The sequence below is a fragment of the Mytilus trossulus genome, chromosome 2, assembly GCF_036588685.1.
Source record: "Mytilus trossulus isolate FHL-02 chromosome 2, PNRI_Mtr1.1.1.hap1, whole genome shotgun sequence".
NCBI classification, from domain to species: Eukaryota; Metazoa; Mollusca; class Bivalvia; order Mytilida; family Mytilidae; genus Mytilus; species Mytilus trossulus.
This window is the reverse complement of record NC_086374.1, coordinates 95,200,325-95,226,490: the sequence shown is the minus strand read 5'-3', so window position 1 is coordinate 95,226,490 and position 26,166 is coordinate 95,200,325. Positions and strand designations below refer to the sequence as shown.

The window sequence follows — 26,166 nt, the reverse complement described above, 5'->3', positions numbered from 1 at the left end:
GACCTCGGAATTTCGGGAATGACCCTTTCGGGATCCGGGAATTCTTTTTCGAATTTCGGGACCTCGGGATTTCGTATTTAAAAGCCCGGGATTTCCAGATTTCGTGTTTTTAAGTCCGGGATTTAGGGATCAGGACCCCTCCTACCCCCTCTTTATACAGATCATCAGAATTGTTGATTTTTCAAAGGGCATTAAAACTGAGATCAGAACGGAGGTCATGGATCACATAGTGAAATGATTATTGCATATTGTAAAAACAAATATCCATTACTTAACTTCTTTGTATTCTTTTTTGTTAATATTTTCCTTTTGTTTGTTCAAATTTGTTTTCCCACAAAACTGCTGTAAATATCTAATGACAATACAATTGATTTGATCGGTTTATACATTACATTAAACTTATTTAGAAATGAGGAATATTTGGTTTTACACTGTCATAGAAAACTTTATTGGGAAAATTACAAGACTTTTGCTTTTTTTCTGACATAACTGCAATCATTTAATTTGATACAAGAGTTTTCAAAAAAGACCTATAACAATGAGAAGGTGTGGTACGATTGTCAATGACATCTCTTCATCAAAGACCCCATCACGGAGAAGTTAACAACTATAAGTCACCGTACGGCCTTCAACATACTCACTGGACCGATATATATATACCGGTGGACTGTTTTGTTCCTGTGGTATCATTATTTCACAAGTCAGTTATGTGGCACTGACATGATTTAATATAAAATACCATTTATTTAAATTTCAAATGATAAATTTACATTTTAGAAACTAAGGATCCACCTAAATAACGCAAAAGCTGACCCAAGATGGTTATGTTTATTTCTATTTGGATAATTAAAAGTAATTTATGTAACATGCAATGGATTTTTTATACTATCAGTTAGTGTCTGTTCAGACATAATTTACCAGGTCTCATTTATCGCATACTTATATTCTTGCATACTTAGGAAACAACATTCTTGCTTTTCTTTGATCTCCGCGTTGAGAAAAAGTCGAATATTGTAACATGTTGTTTAAAGATATATTACAAAGAAATCAAAAAATATATAAGATGAAAAACGAATTTATATTATAAATGCAGTCATTAGATACCTAACAGGAGACAAATGAAGTACCTACAAATGTTGAAACAATTATTGAACATTTGTATTTTCTTAAGAAAATCATATCATGACTGTTAACATTTTGATAATCTTTATTTTGATAAGCTTCGACACTTGACCTGAGAACTTGTGGTATATGGACTATTGACGACATCATACTACAAGAGTCTTTTCTTGTTGTAGTCAACAGGTGTTTTATGTTGTACCATCAAAATTTTATTGGAACGTTTATGATTACTAGAAATTGTAGGGCAACATACATGATAAACTGAATAGACTGTTTACATGTATCAAGACATAGGCTTATTAGCATCCACTCTCCTTTTTCGAAAGCCTAGATTTCAAATGTAGTGAATACTATTACATAGTTGGGGCTAGGAAAAACATACTTCACTATACGTTTAAAGGTAAAATATAGAATGGTACTGCATTTGATGCTGATTATAGCTAAATATTACGGCATGACGAATGATAATACTTTTAAGGCTCACTTATCATTTGATGATAAAGGTTAACCGCTCTTAAGGGAAATATCATTTTATTTTCTGGGGTTGGGGCTGGGATTTAATATTTTGGCCTGGTAAGAGCTGAAAATGAATAAAATTGATTAATACAGGGTGGAAATGAATATTCTGCAACACAAACTGCTGGAAACTATGTTAATTCTTGCGCAGGGAACTCCTTCATGATAAAAAAAAATAAGCATACGGAGCATCAGATAGAGATGAATTGTAAATCCGAAAATACTCCTCCCCTCCCCATAATAGATATTTCTATATATAATAAAAGGGAAAACACTTATTATTTTGTTCATCCTGAATATTTATAAAAGGCTGCGACAATAAATGAATTCATTGATAACTATGATAAATGATCTAATATGCAGCAGTACTCAGAAAACAATAGAGGTATTGGAAGTTAATGAGCTATCATCCACTAATCTCAATTGAAACAGAATAATACATTGTCGTACTTAAAACGTTATAAGTCAGTCCTTAAATACATTTTACGAATATCAAATTAGGACTGGAAAGGGGAATGTTTAAGGAAATAAATAACAATCGTTTTCTTGTTCTCCTTTTTGACCCTTTGGTTAGGATTCTACTCGTTTCGTGTCAAAATTATGATTGTTATGTAGTCACCTTGAATTTGTGTCCTTGTTTTGTTTTTGATGATAAGTTGCATGTAGTAGGTGGTTTATTACTAATTGTTTACGAAAATATTTTGAAACTGATGAATGATACAATAGTTTCATTACTAGGAAAGGAAATATAGGAATGTCACGTAAATACTACAAACTTTAAAGGTTAACAATAGATGGGTCATAAAATTTTATAAGATCATGGTGCGTACAACTTCCGGACGTTAATATTGAACTAAAAAAAGTGGGGGGGTCATATATCTCTTTTATTTTTTCAAATAGTGTTGTATGAATCCTTTAGATTAAGTAAATTATTGCGTAGAATTCAAAATTTAGAAGATACGAATATAACCTCTTTGATATAACATAATAAGTGGGTCTCAAATTTCGCTTATCTTATGTATCAACCAAAGAATCACCGTGTTCGAGTGAAAAAAGTCAAAAAATTAGACTAGGTACTGAGAAAGGTTTAAAACAATATACTTCACAAATTATTCGTGCAGTCTATAAATAGTTACCCAATTCTAATGATATCAATTCATTGATATTTTAGCGAACTCTTTTTCCAACTTGCAGTTTAGATCTTCAAAAACTGACACCAATATAAATCATTATTTGCATTAATAATATTAAGTCTTACAGGTCATAAAGTCTTACATAATTTTTGTGACACAAACAATTATCAGCAATAAAAATAAATGGATATGAATACATACATATAGATATACATAGAAATTATAGTTGATCTGACAGGTATGCCATCTACTAGCGACTATACATCACATTCTGTGTTACAATCCTAGATAAAGCAGACGAGGAAAGGCATAACTCGACTAGCAAAAGCTGGGGTTTTTTTCAAGCTATCTGGACGAATTTTTTAGGGCACTGGACACGGTTCAGGCAGGAGATGTGGTATAACTATCCATCAAAGATCAAACACGATAAAAGTAAGCAACTGCTGAACAAAATAGGGTCTTACATAATGATAAAAATAAAGATATATTAAACGGCTTAAATTCGGTCTTATAATGGCCTTGCATACAAATTGGAAACGAGTAAAATAACTGCTTACTTTCTAAGAAAACAGTTTTCGAAAAATTAAATGACAGGCACGAACTAATGAAAACCACTGAACTATAGGCTCTTGACTTGGGACAGGCACATAAATAATGTGGAAGGGTAAAACATGTTTGTGAGCGCTCAACCCTGAGACTAATCCAGGACAGTGGTGTGACAGCACAACATAAAAACACACCGCAAAAGTCAGTTGCAATAGTCTCAACTCAAACGGTTAACAGTTGGGTAATAATGTCCGGGAAAATATTATCATAATTTATGTTAAAATGGAAAATAAATGAACGGGTAACGTACAGTATAACCACTAGAACATAAGGCTGAGTGATAAACATTTTTCTTAATGTTATCATCTGGTGTTTATAACCAATAAAAGACTGCCAAATAAAAATCTATAATTAATACTAGTATCCGATTCTTCAACATAATGAATTAAATAACACATAACTGAAAGTATGATAGAACCGAATGCTACCCTAAGAACAACAGTCTTCTCTCCATCTCTCAGCTATGTTTTATTTGTATAATATAATAACAATAACTCTTTTTTACTTACAAAACAGTATTACCCAAGAATATCCCTGGTCTATATCAGTTAATTTCATCGTGAAAAAAAATTGAAAAAACACAGTCCTGCTCTTGTACGGTAGTAGTTACAACTGCAATGTGAGGAATACGTGAAGAGTATAGTAGTATGTAGTTATACATATGCTAATTATGTCTTATCCTTGAGGCCTCGACACAACATATAATTAATTTAGATTTGGCATTTAACCACTTTGTCTCAATAAATATTAAAACAGATATGGAATTGTTTTATACATCTTTTAAATAGAGGAAATTCCAAATATAAATCACATGTCACGGCAATAGTCATCTACTCTTGGTAATGGTTAAAGAAACACGTGTAATAACTTAGATGTGTCTTGTATAGTTAAAAAAAAATCCCCGGAAAGATTTATGGTTGATAATATTATATAATCGTTTTAAAATAGTTAACATCAAAATTTCCAGTTAACATTATTAACTCCTAGATCGGTACACTGTGGTTTTTGTCTTTATGTAAGTTGTTTTTTCTTCAAATCAAATGAGTCAAGCCATTCCTAACTAAATATCTTCCTATGGTGTGTTGTTAACTATACCACCGTTCCGGGTTTGGGACAGTTTGGCACTCATATTCATGCTTGAACCTAACAAGTTCCGTGTTTTCCTGTCATGGTTCGGCAACCTGCTGTTATGAGGTTGTCGTAACAGACGCTTTTTAAATGCCGCTCGCTTTATCCATGTGTAGATTAAGAATAGAAGAGTATCATATACAAATTGCAGTTATATTGTAATATCGTATGGATAAAGGCAAAAACACATTAATTTAGCGAAAAAAGTTATGATATCGGAAACAATTTACTAGCTTAAAATTAAAACATTTCTTTTAGGAAAAAGTGGGGGGTACTCCTTCAAAGTGCATGTTGTTGTCGTTTATTGCTGTCTGTCATACACCCCCCCCCCTAATTGATTGGTGTGTCATAAATTAGGCCGTTGTTTTCTGCGTTTGATTTTTTCCAATTTTTGTCATGATGTCTGAATCTGTTATAGAATAAGTTAAAAACTTTTCTATAGAGTATGATATTGCTCATTGTTAAAGACTGACATAAAACCTTTAGTTGCTAAATAAACCCATTTACTCTAGATTTTGTTGTATAGTTGTCACATTGAAAAACAGATCAAAGATCTCAATTTTTTATCAACGAAGCAATCAGCATATTAAACATATACTTGATATTGTGCCCAATGTATTGTTAGTTTTGCACTGTTTGGTCATCTTTTAAGACTCTCCGGCGGTTCATTCCATCTACTAACCATAGGTGGTAAACTATTTTCTTTTTTGATTTAAGTTTAATTTTTCATTTGAGTGTTGCTTCAAGGTATATATCCAACGTATCGTCCGTCTTCTCCAATCAAATTATATCAAAAGTGAGATACTGTAGGTACAGAAGCTACTATATTTACCCTTCCGGAGCACCTGAGATCACACTAGGTATTTGATGGTTTCTCAGTCCTTGGGTGTCTATGGGTTTTTTTTTGTGAATCGTTTGGTTTTTTTATTTATTTCTTTTTTTTACTGTTGTCATGTCGTTTTCGATTAATGACTTTGAATATCAATTTAGTATCTACTGCTTCTCTTTTATGGGGGAATACAAAATGACAAACGAATTAAAGGCACAAATAACGAACACAAGTATGGATATTGGGTCATAATTGTTGACACACTGCGATCCTTATTTTCATTACATTGATAGTATTTGTCTCCCGAACTCTATTGGGGTGGTCGTGTTATAGATAAAGAGTCTTGTCCTTAAGAGGTATCAGTGTGTTATCATGTTTTGCACTTGTGGCAAAGTTCTTTTTGGAGATAAATTAAACTATTTTCTTTTTTCCCTGTTGCATTATATCTGTCTATGTATTGAAATTAGTATAAAAAAATAAAAGGACGTGGTATGATTGTCAATGAGACCACTGTACACCAGAGACTAAATGACTTAGGTGGTAAGAAACAATGGGTCACTGTTTGACCTTCAATACTGCGCAAAACCCATACCGCAAAGCGAGCTGTAAAAAAAGTCCCTGAAATGACCATGTAAAACTATTCAAACGTAGAAATTGATTTATGATAACATAATGAGCGAAAAACAAATATGATAAACAGCAAAAAATGACATCCAATAAATTACTTGAGAAATTTGTTATAATTTCATTTTAGGGACTTTCTATAATAACTTACTTTAGTATAGAAAGTCCCTGTTCATTCTTTTCTCTTTTTTTTAATTCTTTTTATTTCTTGTGTTTTTCCTGAATGTATGTATTTTTATGACATATTTGGAGATTCAAAATTCAGGATTTTTAAAAAATACAGTCACAGTTCTGCGATGTCAAAGAAAGCACAGTGACTGTTTAGCAGGGATTAAAGGCGGCTGATGCACCAACGAGACAATTATTATCATGTTAAAAACATATTACGTCAAAAACAAAACCCACAATTCCCTACTTCCGCTAATATTAACATGATAACAGCATATTCTTCCGGAAATGTACAAATAGCTTCCTTGATTAATTGGGTACATGTGTAAAATATGTTACACGTTATAATGGTATGTTTTAGCATCATATGCTGTAGTTACCGATAGGGTGAAATATTAACCTATATAAACGACTTTGTTTAATATAATGACAAATATCATGTTTCTGCATAGTTTCACTCAATGGACTATTTTTTTGTTTTGGACATCATTTTTAAATCAAAAATATGCTAAAGTGCCTAACAATAAATGAAACACGTATTCTGCATGAATTCTGAAATAATTTAAAACATCATTTTCATAATAAATATGTACTTAAATGTCTAGCAAAATTTTTGTAATGTCGATGAACACGACGTCCAAGAAATGATAAAATTAGTAAATTTTAAGCCAGATGATAGCCAGATCGATCATTTCTTTGAACTCTATCCTGTAACTCCTTTCTTAAAAACGGAATAATAACAGCTTGTCTGTTTATCGAAATTTGTATGAAAATAAAAAGACGTGGTATGATTGTCAATGAGACAAATGTACACCAGAGACTAAATGACTTAGGTGGTTAGAAACAATGGGTCACTGTTTGACCTTCAATACTGCGCATAACCCATACCGCAAAGCAAGCTGTCAAAAAAGTCCCTGATATGACCATATAAAACTAAATAAAACGTGGAAATTGATTTATGTTAAAATAATTTTTTTCTATTCTTCATATTTTTGGTGTTTCATTACGTATTTGGAGATTCAGGATCTTAAAAATTACAGTCAGAGTTCTGCGATGTAGAAGAAAGCACATTGACTGCTTAAACGTGGTTAAAGGCGGCTGATGCACCAACGAGACAAATGTTATCATGTTAAAAACGTATAACATCAAAAACAAAACCCACACTTCCCTACTTCCGCAAATATTTACATGATATTCTTCCGGAAATGAACAACTAACTTTCTTGATTCATTGGTTACATGTGTAAAATATGTTACACGTTATAATAATATGTTTTAGCATCATATGCTGTAGTTTCTATTTTTTTTTTCTTTTTATTTCTTGTGTTTTTCCTGGATGTATATAATTTTTATTACTTATTCGGAGATTAAGGATTTTTAAAAATACAGTCCCCGTTCTGTGATGTCGAAGAAAGCACATTGACTGTTTAACCGTGATTAAAGGCGGCTGATGCACCAACGAGACAAATGTTATCATGTTAAAAACGTATTACGTAAAAAAACAAAACCCACACTTCCCTACTTCCGCAAATATTAACATGATAACAGCATATTCTTCAGGAAATGTACAAATAGCTTCCTTGATTAATTGGTTACGTTACACGTTATAGGTGGCACGGTAGTATTTGCTTTCCAGAATTTAGGTTGCTCTTTTGTGTACCCTACTTAGGTAAATGTATCTAAACAGTGTGATTGGACAAAAAATACAGTATCAACTGAACATACTTTCCCAAACTGAGTGATGAATCAGGTGTAGAAAAATATAAAATAAATTTACATATAGATGAAAATGAATTTTTGAGAATTTTTTTAAATTTTACATTCACTGCACCATAAAAGACCTAAAAGTACTAGTGGCCTTAGGATTTTAAAAATAGCAAAAAAAGTAAACGGTCATGGTACATATCCAAATTCATCTCTGAATGGTAAAATGAAAGTACTTCAGTTAACTGTAAATGTAGAATTTTTTGCAGTGTTAGAAAGTGGTAAAAATTCTAAAAAGGCTATCATTATCCCTTATGGCCAGGAAATACTACCGTGCCACCTATAATGATATGTTTTAGCATCATATGCTGAAGTTACCGATATGGTGAAATATTAACCTATATAAACGACTCTGTTTAATTAATTGACAAATATCATGTTTCTGCATAGTTTCACTCAATGGACTATTTTTTGTTTTGGACATAATTTTAAAATCAAAACTGTGCTTAAGTGTCTAACAATAAATGAAACACGTATTCTGCATGATTTCTGAAATAAACATCATTTTCAAATTAAAAATGTACCTAAATGTTTAGCAATATTTTCCAAGGTCGATGAACACGTCCTTGAAATGATAAAATTAAATTTTAGCCAGATAATAGTAATCTCGGTCATTTCTTTGTTTCCTATCCTGTAACTCCGTTCTTTAAAACGGATTAAAACAGCTTAATATGGGCCTATTGCATTTCCACTAACTTTCCAAAGTTCCAATACTATGTTTCCGGTAGCTTAAAGTATACGTTTCAAGAAATTGTATTCAATACTTTTCCGAAAATTTACCTGCTTGTAGATTATTTATATATGAATATAAAAATTATGTTAGATATATTATTTATTTCAAATTTTTATACAAAAAGGTTCCGACCTTATATATATCTACAATAAACTAGGTTTCCTTACTTTTCCGAGAAAAAAGTATCGATTCCGAATTATTTTTTTATTACTTTTCGAGAAAAATATTCATGTTTCACCAACTTGAAATGTCTATGATCGTCTATGTGTAAATGATATAACTGATATTTTCATAGATGCCACAGTCAATTATTCGATACAGGGTTGTAAAATAGTAACTTCATTCCTCTTGTGTTTGCGTTATTACTACTGTTTTTTTTTTTTTTTTTATTAAAATGTGGGATTTACTTTTTGATGTGCGCACTTAATATGCAATGCATACTGCTATTAAATTTTTTCGAAAAGTAATTAAAAAATCGGAATCGTTACTTTTTTCTCGGAAAAGTAAGGTATGTATTACCGGAAACGTATTTTTTTTTCTTTCGGAAACGTCATCTCTTTTCCCGGAAAAGTAATCCTTATTTGCGGAAACGTAAAACACCGCTTAATACGACTGAAAAACAAAGAGTTCAGACACAAACACTTTTAAACCTTGCGTAAACGAGCATTAAGAATTATATATACCACGCTATTTACGAGTTAACATATTTAAACAACGAATCCGCAGGATGAGTTCGTTTAAATATGTTAATGAGTAAGGCGTAGTGTATATGTTTTGTAACATCATTCAAAAGTGGTCTGATGATTTAAAAAAAAACAGAAGGAGTGTCGTTTTGGCCAACTGTTTAGCTCGCGCACGAGAAAATCGATTCAGTTGCGAATATGGCACATCAGACATGACAAAAAAATATTTTTCTGAATTAAACGACTCGGGTTTCTTTAAGGCACATATCATTTGCTTTTTTTCGGGGTCTGGGAATTTTTAGAACAAAATATTCCGGCTATTTTTTGGTATAATTTTTTTTTTAGAAAAAATCTTTTCCCCAATGAAATTTTAAATTTATGAAGTCAGTGACGGAATTTGTGAGTAGAAATCCTATTGTAAAACAAACGAAATCCTTGTCCTCGTGCATTTACTAAACTGTCAATCAGGCGTAACAAAGAGGCAGAGTTTCAATCATGGTTTAACATAAAAAAAAATATATCAGATTAAACCATAGTCCAAGCTCTGCCTATCTACATGAAGTTGTAAGAAAAAGTACGTCATGATTCTTTCAATGGAATAACATATAACTCTTCATATTAAACCATGTTTGTTTTTTTCAAAAACTGAACTATTAAGCAGAGTATCACGGGAAAACTTCAAAGGAAAAATGCCGTATTATTTTACAAAATTAAATATATTTCAAAGTTTTCTTCAAAATAATAACCTTTTCAACGGATGAACCGCTTGCTCTGTAGTAAGTTTCTCAAATTTCTTTAAGACTGCTTAAATTTTGTACTTTAAAAAAAATCACATAATGCGATAATTTTGTAAAAAGGTAATAGCTTGATAATCGAACCTTTCATGAATACCTTTTGTTTCATTGATAAAAATTATATGAATTTGCCCATTGTCCAGTTTGATGGTCAACTAAATAATTGTAAAAATGTGTAAAAAAAATGTGAATTTACTTGTTTTAAGAAATACACGTAGTAATCGTATTTTTAAAGAAACTTCAAACAAAGTTAGATTATGACATATTACGTTCGAGGGTTTTGATTGGGTCTTATATTTTTTTAAAGGCCATTATCCTTGAGTGTAACTTTATTCAAATCCTCAAGTTTATGATTTTTTATCATAGTAATAAAAACAAGAATGTGTCCATGGTTCACGGATGCCCCACTCGCACTATCATACCATAGGTAACATGTGTATTATGTTTCAAGCTGATTTGGCTTCAACTTCATCAATAACTACCTCGACCAAAATCGTTACAGTTGTTAGCAAGATAAAGGCTGGTACTATCATTTTCTATGTTCAATGTACCGTGAAATTGAGGTAGATAAATCGTATTTGTTATCAAGATTAGAACGATCATGTTATAGGAATAATGTGTACTAAGTTTCAAGTTGATTGGGCTTCAACTTCATCAAAAACTACTTTGACAAAAAACTTAAACCAACAGCTTTAAACCGAAGCGGGGCAGACAGACAGCCAACGAAAAACATAATGTCCCTAGATGGAGCATAATAAAGCAGTGTTAAATGTGTATATATATATATGTTCAGATCTAGAGCTACATTCCCTCTCTTCATTAGCCAAAATAATTAAGTCGTGATGTATCTCTTACTACGATTACCAAAGGCGGAAAGAGAATCAGAGATGGTACGGGCTTGAAATATTAGGTAATGTCTTCGTACACAATTATTCTTACGTTATATAATTTCACATTTTCTGACATAATATGCGCAGGTCAAATTTAAACAGGAAAAGGTGAAACAATGACTAACAAAAATATACGTGTCCGCAACGGCCCGGCTGTTGTATTTATGTGAGACTCGGTAGCAAATAATTCATACTTATGCAAATAAAACAAGTCGCCACGTTCTCTACTTGGATCTTTTGCTGCTACAAGAAAGTCTGTTACAAATCATACGTCTGCCAGCAAAATATTGACATAGTATATTTAAAGTGCATAGTTTTAATTACCAGCACCATTTATCATGGTCCGGATATATTAAACACATTATAGGCAAGAGTCATCAACAGTTTCAACCTTAGTCCTTGTCCTATTTACAAGCAAATGATATGCATAGCAACGTTACTGTGCACAGTAAAATTATGATACCGTTTGTTTTTATAGTTGATAGGCTGAATTGCAACAAAATAAAAATATGTAAATAAATTACAAATTATGGCAGCATAGGGAAATTTCATGGGACTCTTTCCTATACTTTTGTTGACTGGCAGACGGAGTGATGGAAAAAATGAAGGCTATAGGGCTCCTGCATCGAATTTAATTGCGTAACTAGTCCATATCATGATAAGAATTAGAGATAAATTTGGTAGGAAGAAAATTGCCGATTGTAATTGCTAATGCGGCATTTACACATTTGCCGATTATTGCTCCCGTTTGAGATCAGACAGCGATAAGACACGAAAAGAGAAAAAGATAACTATCCCCAATTATCTGGAATATCCTATCATTGTATGAACGCAGACCGTTTAAGTTCGTAACAGATTCTTACGGCTCGGGAATGGTCCGGATAGTTCGGCCAAGCACTCCGACAGGTGCGTCCCGTAACATTTGGGTAAACACGGCTGATTTTTTCCAGTCGAATTATGAGCGTGGCTATATTGTGACTGATTTTGATGTATCGGATCAAAATCCAGACAATTTTCTGTGTTTTCTGGACGATGTCCTATCGAACGGGAATGATATGGAAAAAAAATTAATTCCTAATTTTCTGCTGATTGAGTCCAGATTGCATTCAGATTTTGTCGAATGCGAACCGTCTTTGCCGAATCAATTCCGGAACAGCCGTTCAAAAAATGGGAAAAAAGGGTTTGATTTAAAAACTCTTTTTCATACTTATATCACTATTCTAGTATACATGGTATACAGAAGAAAAATATATTCCAAACATATGATTCAAATTGTACAACGTAATAAACAGGATAAAGTAGAGATAAATGTTATATTTTGCCGCATGCCAAATAAAAATCGAGAAATACGTTGCTTATTCATTTTTTTCTTTTATATCTTTAGTTTTCCCTTCTTTTTTATACCCCCTTTACGAGACGTATACTGTTGTCCGTTCGTATATACATGTCGTACATTAACTAAAAAACGCTTTTACCAATTTGCATGAAACTTTGGTAAATTGTTTATATCTATTGATGTGTGTTTACTTTTAATCTTTATACATTTTGGATTTTACGTTTCCGAGTTTTTTAATTTTTTTCATAAACAGATGGTGATTTTTCAAAGTTTTCAGACTATATTGCTGAAATGCTTTGAGCAGTTCTCATCAAACTTTGATGACTGATGTATATCTATTAAGGTTCCACTAAAGTCACAATATAGGACACTTCATAAACATCTAAACTTTGCCTGTATTTTTCAACCTATAATGAATAAAGTCATAAACTATGAGAACATATGTTCATTTAAACATACTTTACATATACACATTGTGTAAATTGTAAATAAACTTGAAATTGTTATGTTGTGGCCAAACCGGTTCTTGGGGTGAACACTAAATTTTCAAAAAAATCTGCAGGCCTGAAAGACGACTTAATTTGCTTAAAATTGGTATGGACGAATACTATTACATATAATGCAGGGCAAGCGAATGTTGATTTTTTATAAAATGTATTGATTTTCGAGTTTCAGTTCATTTCATGTATCTAAGTGAACAAATATCGAAGGTACAAAACAGAAATTGGACAAATATGCCATTAAAACATATGTATGTGACAAATCAGCATTCGCTTGCCCTGCATTACATGTAACAGTATTGGTCCACACCAATTTTAAGCAAATTAAGTCGTCTTTCAGGCCTGCAGATTTTTTGGAAAATTTAGTGTTCACCCCAAGAACCGGTTTGGCCACAACATAACAATTTCAAGTTTATTTACAATTTACACAATGTGTATATGTAAAGTATGTTTAAATGAACATATGTTCTCATAGTTTATGACTTTATTCATTATAGGTTGAAAAATGCAGGCAAAGTTTAGATGTTTATGAAGTGTCCTATATTTTGACTTTAGTGGAACCTTAAGACAGCTTCCTTTCGCTTTGTATAAATTTCTGATATGAAATTGAGTAGTAATTAAACTTATTCTTTGAAAACGCGACGGTGTATCATGCGCTCATGGTGCAGTTGTTTATTTTAATTAAATGTTTGTACTCTTCAATTACTTTTTTGGAGCATATTCATATTTCTTGAAACAGTCCTACAATGTCAAAGAAAGCAGAGTGACTCAGTGATTATTTAACAGTGACTTCAGGTGGCTGATGCACCATCCAGAAAAATATTATCATATAAAAACATATTACGTCAAAAAACAAAACCCACACTGCCCCATTTCCGCAAATATACAGCATATTCTTCCGGAAATGTACAACTAGCTTCCTTGATTTATTGTGTACATGTGTAAATTTGAAATGTTCAACACGTTGTATATGTTTTTTTACCATATAATGACACAGGATGAAATATCAACCTATAAAGACTCGGTTTAATTAAAGGAAAAATATAGTTCTGTATAATTTTACTCAATGGACAATTGTTGTACAGCATTTTCCATTAAATTGTACTGTAGTGCCTAATAATGAACAAATGATGAACGAAACAAATTTTCTGCATGATTTCTGAAATTAACATCATTTCCAAATAAAAACTGTTCTTTAATGTCTTGCAATATTTTGCAAGGTCGATGAACGCATCTTTGAAATGTTAAAATTGACTTTTTCCTAAGGTAAATGAATAGGCATAATGATCATTTCTTTGTCTCCGATAAGTCCTTTCTTTAAAACGAAATACTAACATCTTTTAGATACGATTGAAAAACAAAGAGTTTAGACATAACCTTGCGTATAGACGAGCATTAATTATATTTCAAAATTTTCTTCAAAATAATAACATTTTCAAAGGACAAAAACACTTGATCTGTATCAAGTTTCTCAAATTCCTGAAAAATGCTCAACTTTGGCATTTAAAAAAATCACATTAATACGACAATTATGTTAAAGAGTAAGAAAGAACTGGATAATTGCACATTTCATGAATACCCTTTGTTTCATTGATAAAAATTGCATGAATTCGTCCAGTATGCAATTTGATGGTAAAAAGAAATGTAAATTAACTAGATTTCAGACATACATATTATAATCGCATTTTAAAAGCATTCAGGATAAGGATCTTCAAACAAAGTTAGGGATTTGAAAAGGTCCTCAGATCTAAGATTTTTTATCAAATGTATAAACATATAAAAAAGAATGTGTCCATAGTACACGGATGCCCCACTCGCACTATCAATTTCTATGTTTAGAGGACCCTGCAATTGGGGTCAAACTCTAATTTGGCATTAAAATTATATAGATAATATCATAGGGAACATGTGTTTTATGTTTTAAGTTGGTTAGGCTTCATCTGCATCCATATCTATCTTGACAAAAATCGTTACAGCTGTTATCAAGTTAAAGGTTTGGTTTCTTTGCTTGCTTTGTTTATATCAATTTTACTGACGTATTGTAACTAAGATTGACATTTGCAAACAATATAAGTAGGCGGAGTTAATAGATATAGGTAGATGTGGTGTGAGTGCCAAAGAGACAGTTCTCCATCCAAATAACAATTTATAAAGGTAAACCATTATAGTTCAATGTACAGGCCGTATTTTATCATAATAGATCAATTTGATTACTTGTTAAGTTGTCTAATCAAATTAAGATATAATGTATAGAATTTAAACTTCGACTTTTTATATTGCTTGCAAATGCCAATCTTAATTACAATGTTTGAACAAATAAATTGCTTTCTGAAATCTGAAATGAGAAAAATTGCCCCCTCCGATTTTTTTCATTCCCCCCCCCCCCCTTTCCCTTATTAAAAACAAATTAATTCCTCCCCTCAAGGTATGGTCAGCTTCTCAATCCATATGTATTTTACTCCTTGGTTTTGATTGTCATTATCTTTAAATTGAGTTTGCAATCATAGTCACACATTTAAATACATCATAAAAGGTTTAAAATATAAAATGACATACATAGTCATGGCTAAAATTAATATTAATTAATAGTAACTGCTAAATATAAATTGACAGCTGATTACCTCAAGACAATCATCATTTATCAATACATTATTTAGAAGCAGTGAAAGGGAGGTAATCAAATATTATTCTTTAAATTGATTTGGATTACCTCCCTCACACTACTTTTGAATTATCTCAATTGTCCTTTAACCCGTTAAACCCTTCTTTCCCTTTTTGCACCTAATTTCTAAACGGTTTGAGCAATAACCCCCCAAAGTTAATTATAACCATCCCTTTGTAGTATGGAAACTAATGGTATGATTTCAGAGAGATTCATACCTTTTAACATACGTTATTGTCTGGAAACTACAAAAATGCATATTTGGTCCCCTAATTCCTAAACAGTTGAGACAATAACCCCTTAAATCAATCCATGGCTTCCTACAGTGGTTATAAACCTTGTGATTTATTTAATTGATTTTTATTTACTTATACTAAAGTTATTATCCAGAAACAATCTGTCTTCAGAAGACGCTGACGACGACGACGACGACGTGATAGCAATATACGACCAAAACTTATTTGATTTGTTGTGGTCGAATAAAAATAATACAAACAAAGCAAGCAATCAAACCAAACCAAAACTTTTACTTACTAGCTATAGCATAAGGAGGATAACAGCTTAAGCGGTAACCTTCATTTTTTTATGTTCAATGTACTGTGAAATTGGGATGTGAAATTGGGGATCAAAAATCTTATTTTTTATTTAGATTAGCAAATTTCCAAAAGCATAATACCCCTAAATGGGGCATAAAAAGCAGTTAGAAATGTGTATCTGTTCAGATCTAGAGTTACATTCCCTCTCTTCATTAACCAAAATAATTCAGTCGTGATATACCTCTTACTACGCTTACCAAATGCGGATAGATAATCAAAAAGTGTATGGGCTTGAATTATCATATAATATCTTCGTAAATTATTCTTATGGTATATAATTTCACGTTTTCTGACATAATATGCGCAGCACAAATTTATACAAATGTCATGTATACTGTAAAAGGTGAAACATGTCAGCAATGGGCCCGCTGGTTTATTTGTGAGACAGAGTAGCAAATAAGGTATACTGATACAAACAAGTTATCATGCACTCTATTTTGACCTTTGTGGAAAATATTCAACATAATATATGTCTTCCAGCAAAGGATTGGCATAGCCAAGTTATAGAGCATAGTTATAATTACCATCACTATGTTTCATGGTGCGGATATATTGAACCAACTATGTTGTCAATAGTAACTAATTGATTCAACCTTGTCCTATTTACAAGCAAAGGATAACAATACCCAAGTAACTGTGCATAGCAAACAAATATTAATTATTTTCTCAAACTGATGGTTCGAATATCAACAAATTGAAATATGCATATATCTACATATTTATTATTATTAATATGCATGTAACAACTTTATTGGCCTCATACCTTTCTATAATTTTGAAGTTTTTGCGTTTAAGAATGTTGTTGATAGACAAACAGAAATACAAGAGAGAGACAAGAAAACTACTGAGTTCCAGTATCAATTCTAAATGCGGATCTAGGAATTCGACCGAAATTATCGGTCCATATCAAAATAAGTGTCATGGGTTAATTAGATAGGGTGAAAATGACATATTTTAATACAACTTCTTGTAATGACTCAATCAACACTCAAACTTAAACTTGTTGTTAGAAAGTTCATAAGTCTGTATTTGAATAGTTTTTCAATCTCAAATTAGCGTAATTAAACTTTAATGTATTTTATATAAAAAAAAAAAAAAAGAGAACGGAATTCAACCCGTTCTCTTAGCAAATGCCGATTATGGCCTTTGATTGCCTATAACTGTTTGTCATAGTTCTGACTTTGTTCATTATTGAAGACCGTACGATGATATATAGCTGTTAATTTCTGTGCCATTTTTATCTCTTGTGGAGAGTTGTCTCGTTGGCAATCATACCTCATCTTATTTTTTATATTTTGAAAGTAATTAGAGCCAAAAAAAGGGGTTTGATTTATGAGTTATTTTGCATATTTACATGCAATATTATATCGATGAAAGACTTTAAGTACTCCAAATATACGATTCAAATTATTTTTCTTCAAAAAAAGGAGGAATTTGACGCGTGAGTAAAGAAAGATAACTCAAAAACATTATGGGGAAAGGATAAAATCGGATTGTATTCTTTTCACAAGATAATATGGCGAGGAAACTTACCGTTACAGGCAGGAACTGATATTTTATTGTATAAATACGCACACAACCAACACGTTTTATTGTGATATAATTTTTACTTGATCGTGTTGTATTTTGCTGATTCCTTCATATTTTGATTGATTTAATTTATGTTGAATCATCTAGTATATATAGACGATTTTATCTCATCAAAAACAATTTAAAATGTGTTGACTATGTTGAACGCATCTTTCCCCATCAAACTTGAGATAAGGATACAACATATACATTTGAGTCTGTCTCATATCTTGATTTACATCTAGGAATAGACAATGTGGGTCGGTTTAAAACGAAAGACAAAAAAAAAATGATTCAGCTTAACCATTTCAAGTTTTCAATTCTATATATGTATAGCAACATTCTAGCAGCGCCTGAATACGGAGCATGTCATCTCCAAACTGATATGTTATTTCATATCCGTGCTTATATTAACTATCATGATTTTTAAATAGAGGGTCGCTGCTCACAAGGAAGATGTTAAACCTAGACTTCCAAATGGTGAAGTTGAAATCACTCCGTCGTAATATAAAGGCTTGTGTCGTAACTACAATTCCGTCCCCTTTTCACGAATGATCTTTTGTATAAGGTTTATAAACGGGTTTGTACTAGCATGAGCAGCACGACATATGTTTAGCACAATCTTTTTAACCTATCGGAGCACCTGAGATTATCCCCGTTATTGGTGGGCATCGCATTGATTAGTCTTTTGTTTTCCATGTTGTGTTTTGTGTATTATGGTTTGTTTGTTGGTCTTTTTCTTTTTTAGCCATGATGTTGTCAGTTTATTTCGACTTATGAGTTTGAATGTTCCGCTGGAGCCCTTTCGTCTCTCTTTACCAACAGTGGGCATTTAAAATCATTTGGCATTTACATTATCACAAGTGTTCACACGGTACAACTGATCATTGTTAAGCGGCTGACAGAATATGAAGTTAATATTCTGTTCAGTGGTACTTTAAAAAAAAATGTGACAAACAATTTAAGTTTGTTCAACATAGTAAAAGATTCAATGCATCGACCATGAGAAAGAAGATGTCTGAAAAATTGAAAAAAAAACCATTACAACACACATGACAGTCAAAGTTCTGACAAATATGAAGTCATTCTGTAGAACCTGTGTGACGGAATAAAAAAGCTGAACGAACAGACAGTTAAGATGAATGCAATATAGCCTTATTCCTAGAAGGGTATAACACAAAGCATAAATTATTTTAGTAAATGTACCACAATCAACAAAGTCTACAATAAGCATACCTTTAGTTCAAAAACGAATGAACACATAATTATATTAAACATTAATAATCATACCCGTATAAAAATACATTTCTGATATATGATTCAACAACAACAGTTGCTAACAAAATATGAAAGCATAATAACAATAATTCAATAATTTTTCTACTATTTAATCAATTTCTTCCACCGTAGTCCCACTGGAAGTATTATGACTTCTATTTTGGCCGTTTGATTCATTTTGACCACCGCCATGAAGTTTTGTCCTAATTGGGGTACATATTTTCTGAAGTTCTTTCATTCTGTCCTCATATTCCTCTTTTTCTGCCGGTGAATTCTGATCCAACCATTTAAGTAATTCTTAACAAGCTTTTTATACATTATCTTTGTCCTGTGTTGACAGCTTGTCACCAGAGTCTCCTATAGATTGTTTAACACTGATCATATAGTTTTTTAGCTGATTTCTTGCTGTAATACGCTCATTTTTATTTTTCATCTTCGTCTTTATATTTCTCAGCATCAGAAACCATTCGGTCAATATCTTCTTTACTTAGCCTTCTTCTATCATTTGTGATTGTTTTTGTTTTTTTTAATTTCCTGTGCTTTTGTTGTGAGTTGATACAATCAAAAGTCCAATTGCATCAGTATCAAATTCTACTTCAATCTGAGGCACACCACGGGGTGCTGATGGTAAACCTGTCAGATCGAATTTTCCAAGATGATTATTGTCTTTGGTCATTGCTCTTTCACCTTCAAAAACCTGAATACTAACTGCTGGTTGGTTGTCTGAACACGTTGAAAATATTTGTAAGGACTTTGTAGGGATCTTTGTATTCCTGTTGATGACTTTTGCCATTACGCCACCTGCAGTTGCAATACCAAGGGAAAGTGGAGCAACGTCAACTAAAAGTACATATTTGATGGTGCAGCTACGAACGTCCGACAGGATAGCTGCTTGAACGGCTGCCCTATAGGCCACAGCTTCATTTTGGGTTTTTGTTCAGTTCTTTTCCATTCATAAACTCCGACAGCATTTTCTGTATTCTAGGTATTCTTGTTGAACCTCCAACAAGACCAATCTCCTCAATACTACTCTTATCAAGTTTATTGTCTCTTAAAGCCTGTTCAACTGTTTCAAGTGTTATTCTGAACAAATCTGAACACAGTTCTCAAATCATGCTCTAGTTAGCTTTGTGTAGAAGTCAATTCCTTCAAATAAGGAATCAATTTCTACACTTGCCTCTGTGCTGCTTGATAATGTTCTCTTTGCTTTTTCAAATGCATTTCTCATTCTTCTAATTGCACGATTATTGCCAGTAATGCCCTTTCCACACTTTCTCTTGAACTCATTCACAAAATGATTGACCATTCTATTGTCAAAGTCTTCGCCTCCTAGTTGAGTATCTCCAGCTGTGGAGCGAAGTTTAAATAAAGAACCCTCGTCAATCGTGAGAATTGACACGTCAAATGTTCCTCCTCCAAAATCAAATAGCAAAACGTTTTTCTCAAGACCGTTAGCTAAAGCAGCAGCCGTTGGCTCGTTTATTATTCTCAAAACATTTAGTCCTGCAATAATGCCAGCATCTTTAGTTGCTCATCTTTGAGAGTCATTGAAGTATGCAGGAACTGTGGTGACTGCATCGGTAACTGTTTTTCCAATATATGATCCAGCTGTTTCTTTCATATTTACCAATATCATTGAACTTTTTTCTTCTGGGGTAACTGTCTTTGCTTCTTCTCCCTTGTACTCAGCTTGTAGTTTTGGTTTACCTCCATTGTTAATTACTTTGAATGGCCAGTGTTTCATATCTGACTGAACTGTTGAATCACTAAAATTTCTGCCAATTAGTCGTTTGGCATCGAATATTGTATTTTTAGGGTTCAGTGCGACTTGATTTTTAGCTGCATCATCAACAAGTCTTTCTGTATCCGTGAAAGCCACATAACTTTAGTGGTTCTGTTTCCTTGGTCATTGGCAATAATGTCTACTTCCCGTGTTGGAATACACCGACACAAGAATAGGTTGTTCAAATTGCTGGACCTTTTACTGCCATTATTTGTTTCACTTTAGTCTATGTTTTATACTCTGAAAAAAATTATTTTAGTTATATATTCGATTCAGCATAACACATTAGGTTACAAAATATATAAACCACCAACACTTTCTGCACGTCTCATGTTTGTGTATATAAAAAAAGAAAAGAACCAAACTCTTGTCATTTGGTTTTTATTTTAACCTTAGCAGGAACATATATATATCATGTAACTCCACCCAACTAATTACGGGAGATCTGGAATTTGATATTTGAAATGCACACATTGTGGCCTTTCATTTGATAACAAAAGAAAATGTATTTTTTGCACTCAATGCCCTTATCCAACCCATTTTTTGGGGACGTCAATTTGATATTTGAAATGTACGCTTTATGGCCTTTCATTTGATAATTGTTAATTTCTGTGTCATTTGGTCTCTTGTGTTGACTTGTTATCGCATTTGCATCCTACCACATCTTCTTGTTTACATTAGATACGTGTCCTGGATTGAATTTAACATAAAAACCGTCAAGCGTCATCTTTTGAAGGCAATAACTACTACTTAAGATCATTTGACGATTTCTGGGTTTCCTAGGTTCTATTTAGCAACAGCAGCCATGTTTTTTAGTTTAATTTAAACATATTTATTTATAGTGGATTGGGAAACAAGTTTTGCAACTTATATTTATCCCTTTCCACTTTGCGGGTGCGAGTTCTGCCTTGTAGCGGCATTAGCCTACTCTTTTTCGAAATCTACAAGGGTGTCTTTAACGTGCAAGAGATATGGCTCTCTCTTAACACGGGTCAGCCATTTATCGTCCCCTTCCGACGGACTATCATCGTTTCCTCAAGACCATACTCGCAAATGGTGTCGAGGGAGAGCCGAAAATTGAGTTCCTGAAATTTTCATCCCAAACGGGAATCGAACCAGGAACCTTTGTGTTAGTAGTCCAATGCACTAACCACTACACCACGGCTCTCTTAATGTTTTTTGGTAGATCAAGTCCTTAAATATGGTTCTTTTACTACATACGGGACATTCAGGTTATGTTTGGTAACATCTGGCTTAGTATGGGGACGAAGTCCCCAATAACAGTAGAAAATTAAAAAAAAATAAAAATCGGGAAATTTCCCGAATTTATCATTGTACTAATGAACTCAAAATCGTTCAATTTTTTGTTGTCGTGTTTTGAAATCCCAGACCTGCACAGAAATCTACAATATACTTCCTTTTTCCGGTCTCGTTTGTATGAATCTTTGAGTAAAATATTTATTTATCAGTTTAGTATAAATAGGAAGGAACGCAATACCAATTTCATTTTTTAAAATAATTCCTTGATATCAAGAACGTTACCTGATGATAGCGTTTCTTTGTTTACTTGGCATATGATGTCATAACTTAAATAACGTCACAACAAAAATCCCTAATAACCGAACCAAATTCGGAAACGTTACGGTATTTCCGTTTCATTTTTTTAACAAATATTTAAGTTACAAAAAAATAATTAATACAGACTTCGTCCCCATTTACAGGTAATGCCTGCCTCATATTAGTTATAAATCATGATGTGTCTTCTTATACAAGTTTTTCATTTGAAATTACTCAATGAATCCTCTTAAAGATTCAGGCTAGTATTGATAAATCCCACATGACTGGACAATGCTCCTAAAGCCTGTTGTTGCAAACCCTCCTAACGCCTGTTATTGCCAACCCTTTTTAAGCCTGTTATTGCAAACCCTCCTAACGCCTGTTATTGCAAACCCTCCTAAAGCCTGTTATTGCCAACCTTCCTAATGCCTGTTATTGCGAACCCTCCTAAAGCCTGTTATTGCCAACCCTCCTAAAGCCTGTTATTGCCAACCCTCCTAAAGCCTGTTATTGCAAACCCTCCTAAAGCCTGTTATTGCCAACCCTACTAAAGCTTGTTATTGCCAACACTCCTAAAGTCTGTTATTGCCAACACTCCTGATTTAGGTCATACTTGACATGTTTAGATCTTGACTTGCTCTTGAAATTTCTATTCAACTACTGTATTATTCAATATAATAGATAACATGTAATAAATGGGAACATTAAAGAACAATAACTCAATTTGATGAATTTCATTCATGTAATGTGGTCCATTTTGTAATATTATTTTGGTGATGGTCACTAACCTTTAAGGAAACAATGTAATTAGACAACCACAACATGGACCTAAAGTGATGACAACAGATCAACTGTCCACATGAACTGCTGTTTCTAATAAATATGTGTCAATATATATGTTGGGATTTTGATAGATATGCCTGTTTCTATTATAAATTCCAAAAATTTGTAAGGGTTCCGCGGAACCCAGTGTCTCGCCTACTTTTGCTGTAAATAACAGGCTCAACAAAAATGATGAAAAAAATCCAAAAAAAATATTACTCTCGATACTATCTTATGATCGTAAGAAGCTTCTGTCCAAGTTTGGTACAAACCAAGAATAGTTTAAGAAAGTTAATAAAATTTTAAAAACTTTAACCACAGAGTGAATGTTGTTTCCCCACAGAAAAACTAAGTCCATTTAAAAGTGAAATACAGAAAAAATGGATTATTTTTTTTTACAAAATTTACTTCTGGATACTATCTTATGATTATAAACCAGCTTCTGACCAAGTTTGGTAGAAATCCAGTATAGTTTAAGATAAGTATTAAAATTTCAAAAACTTAAACCACAGAGTGAATATTTGTGGATGCCACCCCCGACGACGGAATGTAGGATCGCTTAGTCTCGCTTTTTGGACTAAAGTCGAAGGCTTGACAAAAATACATTTCAGAAATTGTAATTATTGGTAAATACTGCTACCATTTCCAGACTGTTGGTAGTGTGTAGATGTGTATAATGAACTATTAGTAAAATAAGTAGATGTGGCAACTATGATTGCAATTACGACAACTATTAACCAGAGTTCAAATGATGACGATAAAAGTAATGATAGACCAATAATTATATTAACTTTTATAAGCGTACTGTGGATTCATTTTTTTTTGTTGGATACCAATTTTCGTGTATTCAATGGTTACCACAGAACCACAAATGAACCTATGTACAAGTAATAGCAAATTTTCAGTTAGAGTTTATGTAAACAAATATCCATGAAAAGTTTTCTTCTATCCATGTAGATTGGTACCCACAAAATATAACGATTTATTTTTTTTCACAAGAAAGAAAGCTGTTTTTTTATTTTTCCATGTTTGCTATTCCAATATTAAAACTGCTATGCATATATGACAATGTATGACAGCTTCCACTATCCACAAAACAATAAATAACATAATTTTGTTATTGTTTATTTTCGAATAATGATGAATGAAAACTTATATCTATAATCATACACAATACAAGAAAAAAAATACAAATACTATTTCATATAATGAAACATTATTCATAAATATTGACATATCAACATGATGAATATCTCTGTATTTTATACAAAATAACTATGTTAACATAACCTATCAATAAAATGTTTTAACCAATCATTATACTAAACAAGTATTAAGTAATTCATGCTCAAGCTTCATACTGACATTCTGAAACAGTAAAAAACTTGTCATTCATTTCTCTAGAACAATGGTGGATCTAGAAATTTTCATAAGTGGGGGGCCCACGGACTGCCTAAGAGGGGACCTGCACCAGTCACGCTTCAGTGATTCCCTATATAAGCAACCAATTTTTTTCCCCAAAAGGGAGGGCTGGGCCCTCCCTCCCTAAATGCACCTCTGTAGAAGATTGAAAAACCAGTCATGGAGACTTGTGTGGTTTTGATAACTTTTGCATAACTGTCTATAGAAGAATGCTTTTTACTGAATACTGAGAATGCATTCAAATTAGTTAATATTGAGTCATCTGCTAAAGGAAAGGGAGACAATTCATTCCTATCGTCATGCCTGAATTCAAGTTAACAAAATAACTTTATCCAAAGCTAATACTTCATTTCAAATTGTTCCTTTCCTCACAAATGTAATCATATATTTCATATATAAAGCATACTAACAAAACAAAGAATATTTACATATATTCACATGCTTAACTTTGTATATTTTGAGCAACAGGAAATGTAACCTGTATAAATGTAGTGCATGATCCCAATACAACAGCATGGTAAACAAATCACTCATTGTTGAAAGTTGTAGTAACCTATTATAGTTGACAACTTCTAAGTAATTTGGTCTCTGGTAGAGAGATGTCTCATTAGCAATCCTACCACAGATTCTTATTATTATACATACACATTTGAGTTCAAATTTAGTACAGGTTTGTATAGCATATTGATTCTAGAATGGCTGGAAAAAAAGCTTGATTTTTTGTACAAAAATCTCTACAATGTACTGGATTTCCTGAAAATGTTTAGACCAATATGGTTCATATTTGAATTGGGTATAAAAAAAAGACATGTATTCAGGTTTATATCATAGTAAAAAATCTATTTCATTAACAATTTTGAAAAAAAATTTATAACCTGCTGAAGAGTTCTGTCTATTTAAAATCTTTAGAAAACTCCATGTTTAGCATATACATATTGAACAATTATTTCTGTCATTCATTTCATTGTATTGCACAGTAATTTTAAATCATGTCATGATAAAAGACATTTTTTGCCAGATTTTGTCACTGATCAAATTTCCCATTTGTACACATGCTTGAACAAATTTGATTTGACCCACTACAAACATTTTAGATTCAGAGAGTTAACAAATGAAAATTTCAGTTATATACACATTAACAGTGTTTGGACAAAACAAATAATCTTTTGACCAACTAAGCATTACCATAAACAGCAATACAAAATCAATATGTAACACAGATCTAAAAATTTAATATATGAAAAAAAGCAATTACTTCAATGCTTGAATGCTTCATGAAAATATGGTTTATGTTGTTAATATTCCATAAAGTCTCTTTACAGACTAATATTAACCATTTTAAATGATAATCAATAGCCAAACATTTTTACGGTATTTTTGTATGCTTCAACCTTTAAAAAAACAGTATTTGTCTTATTGAAATCGAAATAATTCCTTCATGTCATGCTCTATGCTCATTTTAACATGGGTAGGCATTATATTTTACCACATTTTACACCTCACTACCGCTCAGTGTGAAATATTGACAAATATAATGCCTACCCATGTTAAAATGAGCATAGAGCATAACCTGAAGGAATTATTTCTGAAATAATCAATCTTACATTTGTGTTCAATGTTCAACAAAGGTGTTTAAAAAGGACCACAAAATA

General features: G+C 32.3%; 1 protein-coding gene and 1 pseudogene across 2 annotated transcripts in view; both read right to left on the bottom strand.

Annotated features, from left to right (window-relative positions):
- LOC134705547 (monocarboxylate transporter 9-like) overlaps nt 1–4,102 on the bottom strand; it is a 29,259-nt gene extending 25,157 nt beyond the window's left edge. Inside the window, exon 1 of one of the 2 annotated variants that reach the window (XM_063564262.1) lies at nt 3,887–4,102. In XM_063564262.1, coding sequence (XP_063420332.1) covers nt 3,887–3,935 — 49 coding nt within the window. In that variant the 5' untranslated portion in view covers nt 3,936–4,102. The remainder of the gene's footprint in view (nt 1–3,886) is intronic. The other variant, XM_063564263.1, reaches the window with a different exon arrangement.
- A 14,937-nt stretch (nt 4,103–19,039) lies between these two features.
- On the bottom strand, nt 19,040–20,921 carry LOC134705546 (heat shock protein 70 B2-like; annotated as a pseudogene).
- Between the last annotated feature and the right edge of the window lie 5,245 nt (nt 20,922–26,166).